The sequence below is a fragment of the Falco cherrug genome, chromosome 6, assembly GCF_023634085.1.
Source record: "Falco cherrug isolate bFalChe1 chromosome 6, bFalChe1.pri, whole genome shotgun sequence".
NCBI lineage: Eukaryota > Metazoa > Chordata > Aves > Falconiformes > Falconidae > Falco > Falco cherrug.
In genome coordinates this window covers 88,227,351-88,239,726 of record NC_073702.1, presented here as the reverse complement: position 1 = coordinate 88,239,726, position 12,376 = coordinate 88,227,351, and the positions used below count along the sequence as shown (strand labels likewise).

Below are 12,376 nucleotides of genomic sequence, written 5' to 3'. Positions count from 1 at the left end.
GGGTTCTGCCATCACAGTTCATTATCTTAATAGTGGGCATTAAAAGGGAATTAGGTTTGCAAGAGGTAGGGGCAGGTTTTGATAAAAAAAAATTGGAAAAAGAAGTCAGAGGACATAAGGCAGAAATGGCACTAATGAGGGGGAGGTAGCAGATGCCCTCACGAGCATCTCGCCGGCTTCACCCGTTTTTTTTTTGTGCGTGTGCATGCCCCGTTCTGAATTGAGAAGAGCGTTGCTGGTATTGTTTCCTGAAAACTCGGCTAATTCCCCCATGAAAAGATGAAATGGAAGTGTCCAACTGTGGTAAAAAGCAGGCAAACATAAATCAGCTCGGAAACCCCAAGCTCGTGCTCTCAGAGGTCATCGGGGTTAGAGGTTTTGCAGGATTTGCATCCCCGCGTAGCCCGGCGGAGAGCACGGCGGCGGGGCGAGAGGGCTTGGGGACGGGTGCCAGTCGTCCCTTCCCTAACTGTTTGCTTTCCTCTCTTTTTTTCTTGCAGGTTTATTAATGCTAGAAGAAGAATAGTTCAGCCCATGATAGACCAGTCCAATCGAGCAGGCAAGTCCCCAGTAGTAACTGTATTCAAGTCACGCAGGCGAAAACCATCCTCAAGCCATTCACCGGGAGGTCCATTACCTGGTAAATAAATGAGAAATGAATGCTGGGAGTGACTGACAATTAAAATACAACCAGCTTTGTTTCATTACAACCCTAATCATTTTAACATGATTAAAACGTTTGGAGAAAAAAAAGACATCGAAAATTTTTTTTTTTTTTAAAAAAAGGAACTATAAAAGGATCCGCTCCGTGACCGGACTTGCCGTACATGTTCGGAATTAAAGTTATTTTTATGTTTTTTAGTAATTGTTTGGAGTTTTCCTTCCCAGCTCTTTCTGCTCCTGTGACCACTCCCTGGTGCATGGCTTGGTGTGGAATTGCTGTAAACTTTATTACCTGTCAAAAGGGCAAAGGGGTCAGAATCGCTTGTGGGACTCAGTAAAGTTCAAAGACATTCAATGAGGTAGAGCTTTATGTGCTTTAATAACCCAAGGCAGCTTACTTCTGAAGCCGGCTTTTAATGTACAGTTAAAACCCGGAGTTCAGGTAGTGGTCCTTGCGTAGGGTCCTTTTGCCCCTTGTCTCTTCTTTTGGGGAGCTGTCTTCTGGGGTCGCCGAGCGTTTGGGGGGATTTAGTTTTCTTTTCGGAAAGAAAAGCCTTAGGTTTTCACCCAAGTGCCGGTTCTGCCTGGTGTCTTGGCTCGCAGCTCTGTGGGGGTATTTGCTATCGAGGAGTAGCCCGTTACTCCCAGTCGGTTTTGTTTTCCGATCCTCGCTGCTGAACTATCCAGAGCCGCTGTCCGAGATGCCTCTGGGCCACGCTCCCTCTCCCAGCACGTTTGATTATTTTGTCATTAGAGGTAACTATCTGGCATGGACGCGTTCAGGTCCTGCTCGTAGGAAGGCACGCAGGCGTAATTTAACACACTGCGATTTCAGTGTGACTACTCCAGCCATAAAATCCGGCTCCTGTACAGGTCTTGGCACTGACGTCAGCGGCGGCAGCAGCTGGAGCTGGCGTTCCTCATGTCTTGAGCTTTCGAGTCGCTAACTTCAGTCCCAAACCGGCCGGAGGAAGCCGGGCCGAAGCCCAGCGGGCCGGTTAGCCTGGCCGCTGAATTTGGACAGTTAGAGGTTTTTCCCTCTTTTTCGAGCCGGCATAGATAGCAGTGTGACGCGGCCTTGGGGGGAGTAGTCGTGGCTTGACGCCACAGGAGGAGGTGACCCTTTTGGCTGTGGCTAAAAAGCAATGTTCTGCGCTTTTCCAGTAAGTCAAGGGACACCCTATAACCCCGACGGGCAGCCGATGGGAGGTTTCGTGATGGACGGCCAGCAGCACATGGGCATCCGAGCGCCAGGTAAGCCCCCGGGGCAGCGTCGCCCACCCACGGGGTGACTTCGGTCGTGCCACCGCAGGTAACCGCACCGCCGCCGCCGCCTCAGCCGCCTGCCTTGCCTCGCCTGTCCTCTGCCTGCCTGCAGCACCGCCGAGGGACACCAGGCACCTGCCGCTCGAGCGGTCCCGCGCCCTCTGCCCTGCTGTGTTTTGGAAAGGGGCTTTTGGCACTATCTGTTGACTTTGCTCATTCTCTGGCATCTTCTTGGATTTTTATCTCCCTCTAGGACCTATGAGTGGAATGGGCATGAATATGGGCATGGAGGGGCAGTGGCACTACATGTAACCTTCACCTAGGTAACCAATGGCAAAGCCAGGGGGAAGTAAGTACAAACGGGGTCTTTGTTCTCACTTTGTCCGAGGGATATTTGTCTCCTTGCATTTCCCTATGTTCTCCCTGCCCATAGCCTCATGCTTGTTCCTTCCTTTCCATCCATCCATCCTACGCCTGGGCTCCTTCAGGTTTCTCTCCCTCCGGTTCAGCTCAAGCTTTCCAAGCTCCCAAACCCCCCGTGCGCGCGCGCGCCGTACATTGACGCCGCCGTACATCGACGCCGCCATACATTGATGCTATTATCCATCCCCGAGCACATGACAAAACAAGAAGCAGCCGGGGAGGTGGGGGAGCCCGTCGTCTTGGCAACAGACTGATTTGCAAAATGTAAGCGGTCTGCAGCAGCGCAGGGAGAGGAAAGAGCATGTCCCCAAAGTGTCATAAATCTGTCTAACTGCAGTTGATGCATGAGTTACATTTCTCCCGCTAACCTGCAAGACACCAAAAAAGCCAAACAGAGACTTCTCGTAGGTAAAAAAAAAAAAAAAAGAAAAGAAAAAAAAAAGAAAAAAAAAGAAAAAAAGAAAAAGGCGACTTCACTTAGTTGCGTTTTGGAAGGCAATGGACGAAACTTTGATTTTTTTTTTTCTTCAAGTTTATTTCTCTTTGTCTGTCCGTCATAATGGGATTACGTGTGGCAAAGGAAAAAGAGAGAATACAAAATAGAGGTGTGCGCAGCAGGCTATGGAGCTTAGCCCAGGCTAATTGACTATATCCAAATTAAGTATGCCATCACTTGCAGTGTGACAAATGGATTTGACTTATTCAGTATACAAAAATAGAGATCATTAATGCAATCTTCAGTGGCAGGCCTTGCGAAGAAAGCCTAGAGAAACTGTCCCAGTTTTGGGTTTTTTTTCTCCCCCTCTTGTCTTTTTATAGGGGAAAATACATTATACCAATTTTTGTTGTTTGGGGTTTGCTTTTTTTTTTAGAGAGTAAAAGCAGTTTAAAACACCGAGGGGCCGGTACCATGTTGAAGTGGTGGTGATGCTGCTCCTCTTGCTCTCTTTCTGGAGTTAAAAGCAAGTTATTTCGGCACCACTGTTTTGCCCTCAGCCTGGGTGAACTCAGGGTTTGAAGTTACCCAGGCCAAGTGTATTTTGTAGTCATCTTCTCTGGGCGCGAGTGAAAACTAAGTTTTAACAATTAGCTGTGAAAACATTCCTCTGAGCTTGGGAATGCAACAGCCTTATTACCTCATCATGGAAATTTCTAGCTTAGTTAATTTAAATATTGTTTCTTAGTTTCTGGGTCAATTAAATTTAAATGATGTATTTTATGCTTCGTGACCAATTAAATTAATAGGTTATTACAAAAAATATTATCATCTTTTTTGATTAAAGAGCTGTGAGTACAGTATATTTTATAAGCAATTTTCATTAGTTCAAAACTGTTCCTTTAGGCTAGATTAAGCAGCTATTCATTGCTAGAGCCTTGAGACCTGATTCCAAGGTGTTCGGCGCATTCACAGCGCGCTCTTACTTAGAACTAAAGCCAATTGAACCTACTTAGCAATAGCGTATGCCTTTCACCCTTGATGATTATGGAGCTTATAGCTCTCCGAAACAATACACCTGTCAGTTCCCATCAGCTATAGCAATCCAAGCAGAAGGCAGAGGCCCACAGAAAGCAGGAGGTTTTATTGTTTTAGGTCCAATTTTTTTCTTATTGTTCTCCCAAACCCACTGAAAGGTTGACTGAGTTGCATGTCTGATTTTTTCAGACAGAAGTGAGCAGGGGGAGAGAATTAATTGATAACTGGTATTGATTATGTATATGTATTATTTTTTTTAACATGTTTAAAAATACAGGTTTGAGTTAACAATTGTCCTTAGCAATCCTATCAATTTCGGCATCATATGAAGCCTTTGTTCCGCGATGTATGTGCTTGCTGTATAGCGTCTGCTTGAATGGCACAAATACTCGGGACAGATTCCAAGCAATCGGGCTCGAGAGCTAAATAAATAGCTGGTTGACAAACCTGGGCGCCGATTTAACCCATCTCCCCCTCCCAAGCCCCTCATTAATGGCTACAGATTCCCCGCCTTGCGTTCCCAGCACGCTTTTACAAGCGGGGAGAGGAAGGCAGGGGGTGCAGCAAGGCCCCGGGGGATGGAGCCCACCTGAGAGCCCTCGCAGGGCTTCCCCACCTTGGTGCCACCACCCCGTGTGACACCTGTCATCATCAGGCACGCCTCTGGATCCGAAACATCTCCATCGCATACGTTCCTAACCGTAAAAGCAGAAAGCAGCTTTATCTCCCCAACCTCTCTTATTTGGAGCAGGGGAAGGATGTTCTTGGGGGTTGTTGGTTTTGGTTTTGACCTGGGCATCATTCCCGTTGCCGTCGCTGTGAGTCCGTGTGTAGGCTCCGATCCCACAAAGGCAGCTGCACTCGCGCGGCCGTGACTCTGCATCCCGTGCTGGGCTCGAGCCCAGCCTTCCCGTGCCCCAGCGGAGGAGCTTCGCGGCCCCATGTCGGCAGCCCGTGTCGTCCCCCCCCCCAGCTCACCACCGCCTCTTTCTCTCCGCAGGGCTGCAAAGTATGCCAGGGGATTATGTGTCGCGGGGTAGTCCAATGGGTATGAATATGGGACAGCCAAGCTATACCCCACCCCAGATGCCCCCCCATCCTGCTCAGCTGCGTCATGGCCCCCCCATGCATACCTACATTCCTGGACACCCTCACCACCCAGCGATGATGATGCATGGAGGACCACCCCACCCTGGAATGCCCATGTCAGCATCAAGCCCCACAATGCTTCATCCCGGCGAGCCGGCAGTGAGCGGACAAGTGATGGACATTCATGCTCAGTAGCTTAAGGGAAATACGCGTTGTCTGCAGCGACGGTAGATTTCAAACATTGTCTTTCTGCAATGACTATGGAGTTCTTGGCGTCAACTTTGGACCAAGGGACGTTCCGATTCTTCACAGGGACCCTAAAAAGCAGGAAAACACCAACCGAAGTCAACTTCTGGGGACATGCTAAATACCTATATAAGACATTAAGAGAACAAAGAGTGAAATATTGTAAAATGCTATTATACTGTTATCCATATTACGTTGTTTCTTATAGATTTTTTAAAAAAAATGTGAAATTTTTCCACACTATGTGTGTTGTTTCCATAGCTCTTCACTTCCTCCAGAAGCCTCCTTACATTAAAAAAGAAGCCTTACACTTATCCTGCAAATGACAGAAAGGGCTTATTTGCAGGATTTTTAGAGCATTAAAATAACTATGTCAGGCAGAAGAATCTTTCTTCTATCCTAGGATTTCAGCCATGCACACTCTCTCTCTCCTCTCTCCTCCTCCTCTCCCTCTCTGTCTTTCTTCCCTTTCTCTCCCTCTCTCCCTGTCTCTCTCCCTCTCTCTCTTTCTAGCCTGGGGCGTGAATTTGCATGTCTAATTCATTTACTCACCATATTTGAATTGGCCTGAACAGATGTAAATCGGGAAGGATGGGAAAAACTGCAGTCATCAACAATGATTAATCAGCTGTTGCAGGCAGTGTCTTAAGGAGACTGGTAGGAGGAAGCATGGAAACGGAAAGGCAGTGTATTTGAAGCCTAATTGTCACATCAGAGCATCCTTGTCCCCATGCAGCAACCACCACCTTGTACATCACTTCCTGTTTTATGCAGCTCGAAACATGGACTGAAGATTTATTTTTAATATGTTGACTTTCTTTCTGGGCAAGACATCAGTCATGTGTGCATTTTTTTTTGTTTTTTTTTTTTTCCATAGTCCCATCATGGAGCATTTATGTATACATTGTAAATAAATTTTGTGCAAAAAGGACTGGAAAAATGATCTGTATTATTGCAATTTTTTGTAAAAGTAGCAGTTTGGTATGAGTTGGCATGCATACAGATTTACTAAGTGGGATAAGCTAATTATACTTTTGTTGTGGTTAAACAAATGCTTGTTGATAGCCTTTTTCTATCAAGAAACCAAGGAGCTAATTATTATTAATAATAATCATTGCACACTGAGTCTTAGAGTTTCTGATTGAAACAGTTTGGATTGTATAATAACTCAAAGCCCAGTTGTAGTAGTTTGAGTGCAGTAATGAAATCTGAATCTAAAATAAAAACAAATTATTTTTTGTCATGGTGACTCCACTGCTTGCAAAATTTGTTTCCCACCCCCCTTCAGCACTTCTAGCTGTTCTATCCTGAACCAGGAGCCCAGCAGCTACAAAATTCCGCTGGCTCCAGACACGGACCTAGCATTTTGCTATTTAAATATTGTATTTAAAGAATGTAAAAGTAACGCTGCACTGTGCAAAGAAACTTTCTGGGAACTCACACTGTAAATGGTCAGGATGGGAACTGTTGCCTGTTAATAAATGTAGTGTCATAGGGCAGCATGGGACAGGGATCTGTAAGGAGTATTAACCCCCCCCCCCCCAATTACGCTTCTAAGACATGGCTTAAAATTATTTGAGCCACTGGCAGACTACATTGCTGTCTGGAGCTGAACATACTGAGGCAAGAGGGAAGCAAAACTCGGCAACTATCGCCCGGCAATGCGTATCTGTAAGAACTGTAAGAAATGGTGCAGGGGGCTGCTGGGGCAGCGGGGGGCGGGTGCAGGCCGCCCCCTCCCCATGAAGTGGGTCCCTGGCACTGCTGTGTGCTCCGCACTGCAGCCGGCGGGTGCAGCAGCCGGGAGAGCGCGGCGCTGCGCTGCCTTTTCAATCACATCGCAGCTATATTTAAAATAATAATAAAAAAAAAAATCCCGGGGGTAGGAAAATTACACAAGTATCTCAGTCAAGGCAAAATCATGCAACAGCCCCCCCCGCGGCCCGTCCCGTGCCAGCCGGCACCCCCCGATGCTGGGGGCAGGCCCCCGGGCTCTGTGAGTTGCCCCCCCGGGGGCTGGGCAGGCAGGGCGCAGGCAGGGCGCAGGCAGGGCGCAGGCAGCGCAGACCTTGCTGTAGTAAGCAAATCACCGAAGTGGGGGCCTCTCCCCCCGCAGCTTGGATCTCCTCCCCCTTTTTTTTTTTTTTTTTTTTAATTCCAAGTTTTCTTCCCCCTTCCCCTTTTTTTTTTCTTTTTCTTTTTTCTTTTCCCCTTTTTTCTTTCCCCAGTTTCTTCTTTTTCCCTTTTTTCTTTCCCCCCTTTTTTCTTCTTTTTCTTCCTTTCGCTTCCTTTTTTGTTGTAACTCCGACTTTTCTCCCCCGCCCTCCCCATTTTTTTAAAGGGCCGCTGTACCGCCAAAGAGGCTGCGCATCCCAGCTCCCGCTTTGTGAGCGCGGAATAATGACACTTTCCTGCCAAAACGTGAATGAACGGGGCTCGCTTTTTGCTTTTTTACTTTTTGTTTTGTTTTGTTTTGTTTTTTTTAATGTTCCTTGAAAGACAAAAACAAACCGCCCTCTTGCATGCGAGGGCACACGCGTCCCTTCTCGCAGCCGCAGCGAAGTGGGGCACAGACCTTCCTCCGTGGGACCTTTTTTTTTGGGGGGGGAGGGGGAGAGCATTTTAAATTAAACCCGCTATTATATCCCAAGATATTTAATCAGCTGTAATTATAACACATTCAAAATGAAGAATATGCCTTGACAGTATTTTTATTGTTATTGTTCATCGCATGATGTTAGACAGCTTCAGAGGCACAGGAAAGAGAAGTAAACGGGTTACAAATAGGGAATTATCCCTCGTTTAGCATTAAAATTCATTTAGATAAAATTGCCACAAACATTTAAATGGGGAGATTAGTTCCCCCTCACGCCTTATTGCACTCGCTCAATGGCTCCGTTAAGAACATTTTACACGTTGGAAATTCCGCCTTTTCGGGCCGCTCGCTGTTTCCTAGCTACCCTCCTTTCACCGCCCCGGGGGGGCCGGGGGGCCGAGGGGGCCCCCCCAGCTGTGCCCCAGCCTGGGCCCCAGCCGCGGGGACTGCGCGCCCCGCCGGACTGCGCGCTGCGCTGCGCGGCGCTGCGCGGGGGCGGAGCTGGGGAGCGGGCGGCGGAGGGGGGCTCGCCGCCCCGCTGTCCTGCCGCTGCCCGCCGCGGAGGAGCAGAGCAGGAGCAGGAGGAGGAGGAGGATGGAGGTGGAGGAGGAAAGTCGGCTTCGACTGCCATCTCTTGGGGGCTCGGGAGAGTGCCGCGGGGGGGCTCCGCGGCCGCCCGCGCAGTGCCGCGGGCATTGCGCGCCGCCGGCTGAAAGTTTGTGCAGCCCCCGGCGAGGGTCTGTTCTCCCCCCCGCCAGCCCCATTTATTTTTTTTTAGCAGCCCCCCTTTCGGGAGTTTCCCTTTTCTTTTTGTGCCCTCCCCACCCCCGGGCGCAGCGTTCTGCGGAGCCGAGTGAGCGCAGCGCCGCGCAAGGCGAGCGCAAGGCTTTGCTTCCCCCCTTGGAAGTAGGAGGGGGAGAGCAGAACTATCAGCGCGGTATTTGCGCGCATCACTGAGCGGTTCCTGCCTTGCGCTGGGGTGGGCACCCGCATCCCATGGGGGATTTGTGCTGGGGGGTGTCAGCAACCCCTGGCCACGCTGCGCGGGGCAGGGGGGCTGGCGGAGGCGGGGGGTGTGGTGGGGGGGGGTGCGCGGGCCGTGCCTCCAGCAGCCACAGGTACTTCTGGGCTCAGAAGCGGCATTTGTCAGCTGCGCGGTGGATATTTCCACCCCCAGCGCTGCTGCGCGGAAAGTCCCAGCAACCAGCGCCTGGCTGGCTCCGCGCGGCCCGAACGCGCGTGGAGATGTGCGGAGTATACACGCACACGCGCACACACACACACACACACACCCCGACCTCGCTTTGCCGCCCAGGATGGTGCAATAGTATGTATATTGTACGTATGCATAGAGGGGGAAGCGAGGCTTCCCGAGCGCGGCGGCTGCGCGGCCGCGGGCAGGGATGCGCGGCGCGGGGCGGTCACGCGTGGGGCGGCCGTGGTGCCGCCGGAGGTGGCGGCTCCGCTGCGGGCTGGGGCTTTGTGTGTGCCGTTCCCCGGCCTCTGGGTGCGTGTGGAAGCCCCGCATGCCTGTGTGGCAGCTGCTTCTAAAGCCCAAGCCCCAACTAACTCTTTTGGAAGAGCAGGGGGGGAAAAGAGTGAAAGGCGAAAGAAAGAATGTTCATTTTTTTTTCCTTTGGTGCCATTTTGGATGTCATCTGTTACCTTGGTGACTGTGCTCAGCCCCCAAAGCCCCTGGATTGTTAGGGGGAAGAAAAAAAAAAAAAAAAAAAAAGCATGCTATTTCTGCACCGTCATTTATCACTGTCACCGCATAATGATTCCCCTCGCAGCTCCTTATTGATGTTTGTAATTGCATTATCTCATAAAGGGAGGGGGTGGCGGGCCGGGATGATCAATGGAGCCGCGCCGTGCATGCCGGGGTCAGGGGCTGCGGGAGGCGGCGGGGCCCCCCCGGACCCCCCCGGTCCCCGCCTGGCAGACAACAAGTCCCGGGCACCGCCCGGAGCGCGGCCCCGGCAGCCGGCGTGCAGGGCAAGGGCAGCTCCCGGGCGGGGCCCCCCGGGACCCCCCACCTGGGGGGGGACACACACAAAAACCAGTCCCACCGAGAGGAAAATTAAAGTGGGGTTCATATGGCTTGGGTGGGAAAAATCAGTCGGTAAATTATATCCACCCAGCGCCCCCCCAGTCCCGAGGCGTTGGGCCGGCTACCTGCCCGCAGGACGGCGCGGCAGGGGGTGCGGGGGGTGCGCGGGGTGCGGTGCCGATCCGCGGGTCCCCTCCCCCGCAGCACCCCGGTGCCCCGCGGAGTGCGGCCGCGGGGGATGCGGGGCTCGGCGGCGGGGAGCGCGGCGGGGCCGGGCTGGGAGCTCGGGGCGGGGGGCCGGGGCCGGGCCCCCCCGGTGCGGCGGAGGGGGGCGCAGGGTCGCGGCTCGTTTCCCGCATTTAGTTGTTTTTTCCCGGTTTCTTTTCATTGCGGCGCAGCGGCGCCGAGCGCTGTATACTGAGGGCAGCGCGGCTGAAGCCCCCAGACCCGAGCAGCCGGGGGATGGGGATGGGGGATGGGGGGGGGGGGGGGCGGGGGGGGGGCGAGGGGGAGATTTTTTTTTCCTTCCTTCCTTCTCTCTCCCCCTGCTCTATAAAGATTACCAACGAAGTACAGATTAACTCCTTCCCCCCCCTCCCCGCCGCACAAAATGAACTCCATCTGCGCCCAAAAGTTAACAGAATTTTTTCCCAGTCCCTTTCCCAGAGGATGAGCCGGTGCCCCCCCAAAGCCAGGACCCGGGGGGGACACCACAGCCGAGGCAGGGGGATGCTGAGGTTGCCCCCGCCACCCCAGGCAGCACCGGACGCCCCCTGTAAGACGTCGCGCTACAGCGAGGGCGGAGAGCGACCCCCCCCCCGCCTCCCCCAGCTTTCTCCCCCAGGTTTCCCCCTCCTCAACCTTCCCCTGGAAATTTAGCAACGCTGGCGCTTGGAAGCCATACACTGCCAGCCCAAGTGATATTGTTCTTTCCCCTATATACATTTTTTTTTTTAACCTTTCTATATTTCCTCCAGGACCGAGGGCTGGCGCTACCGTTAGCCTTGTAACGAGCCGCCGGTTGTCTGCTTTTACATAAACATCCACGTTTCCAAATAAACTTTATAAAGGATTTCCATTGGAAAGCAAAGCTGCCGGCGCTGCGCAGCAGCGGGGCGAAGGCATTGCACTTGAAATTTCAAATGTGAACTCATGCAACTTCGCTCCTTTCCCCCCTTTTCTGGGCTGATAGGTTGCAATCTGGAGTTCCATACTTAAAAAAAAAAAAAAAAATATTTAGTGCCATAGCCCACGGTTAAAATAGTGAAAAATTAGTCTCGTTTCAGAAATTATTTATTTATAGAACGAACATGATTAAAACATAAAAAACACACAAACTGCAGCTGCAACAAAAAAACCCCACCGTGATTTACGATTATTAAATCTTTGATTGCCATGTTAATGTTTCTTTTTCTACCTTTCATTTGCATTTTAATCTATCGAATCTTTACAATTTTGCTGCCTCCTACTCGAATGATTGATTACACATCTGAAAGAGAGAAAAAAAAAAATCCTAAGCTTTCTAGGCGAGCTTCTCTTTTTCCTCCCCCCTTCCCTTTGCTGGTTAGCTTTCTGAAACCTTCCTCAACAATGTTAATGCAAGCAGGACAAATTAATTATGCTCTTTTAAATGTCAAAGGTATAAATAAAAATGCCCCCCCCCCTTTCCTCTGCTTTACCCCTCGCCCCAAATGGGAATATTTTTCCAAGCCGCTTGTTTTAAAAGCAAGAAGGAATCACCCTGGTAATATACAATTAAAAGAACCATACGCGCAGCATCCTGGCTGTAAATAAAAATTCTACGTGGACATTTACCTATGGAATGGGGGGGAACCAGCCCCCACCCGCAGGCAGGGAGTGAGGTGGGGGATGCGCGGCGCTCCCCTCGCTGCGGAGCCTCGGCTCTGGGGCAGGTTCTCCCTCCCCGCCCCCAAAAAAGGGGGTGGCCGGGCCGCGGCCCCCCAGAGGAGAGGAGCAGCCCCGTGGGTGCCCCCTCCCCTCGCACCCCAGCGGCCGGGGTGGGGGGTAAACAGCTGGGGTGGATGTTGTATTAGCGGGCTGTGGGGGGGTGATCCTCAAAAAGGGGATGGGTCCCACCCGCCGGGGATGAGCCCCACGGGGCCGTGGGCGCCCAGGCGGGGACGCCCATGGGGGGACACCCACGCGGGGAAGAGCCTCCCGGGGGATGCCCATTAGGGGGACGCTGAGCTGGGGGACGGCGAGAAGGGGACGACCATCCCGGCCATGTCCCCCCGGGGTTGGGGGGATGCCCCCGGAGGGACACCCACCCGGGCCGAGCCCGCGAGCGGCGGCCCCCCGAGGCTGCGCCCCCGCAGCGGACAGGGCCGGCACCTGTGGGGGCCGAGGGGCGGTTTTGGGGGGAAATCAGCAGGAAAAGGGGAAGGGAGAGGGCCGGGCGGGAGGCGCGGAGGCAGCGGCGCGGAGGCTCCGCACCTGCGGACCGGGAGCGACCCGTGCGGGCCGGCGGGCGGACAGGGAAGATTTAGAGGTGTAGAGATGGCAGATTGTTAAGAAAGTAATAGTAAGGTGTCCCATATACTACAGTTTT

At 52.1% G+C, this 12,376-nt stretch overlaps 1 protein-coding gene across 5 annotated transcripts in view; it reads left to right on the top strand.

Annotated features, from left to right (window-relative positions):
• Positions 1-6,404, top strand: part of MEIS1 (Meis homeobox 1) — a 110,654-nt gene extending 104,250 nt beyond the window's left edge. For 3 of the 5 annotated variants that reach the window (XM_055713528.1, XM_055713527.1, XM_055713526.1), the window contains exons 10-12: positions 501-559; positions 1,828-1,917; positions 4,827-6,404. In XM_055713528.1, coding sequence (XP_055569503.1) covers positions 501-559; positions 1,828-1,917; positions 4,827-5,110 — 433 coding nt within the window. In that variant the 3' untranslated portion in view covers positions 5,111-6,404. Of the gene's footprint in view, positions 1-500; positions 560-1,827; positions 1,918-2,182 lie in introns of all 5 variants that reach the window. The other 2 variants (XM_055713529.1, XM_055713530.1) reach the window with 2 other exon arrangements.
• The last annotated feature ends 5,972 nt before the right edge of the window (positions 6,405-12,376 follow it).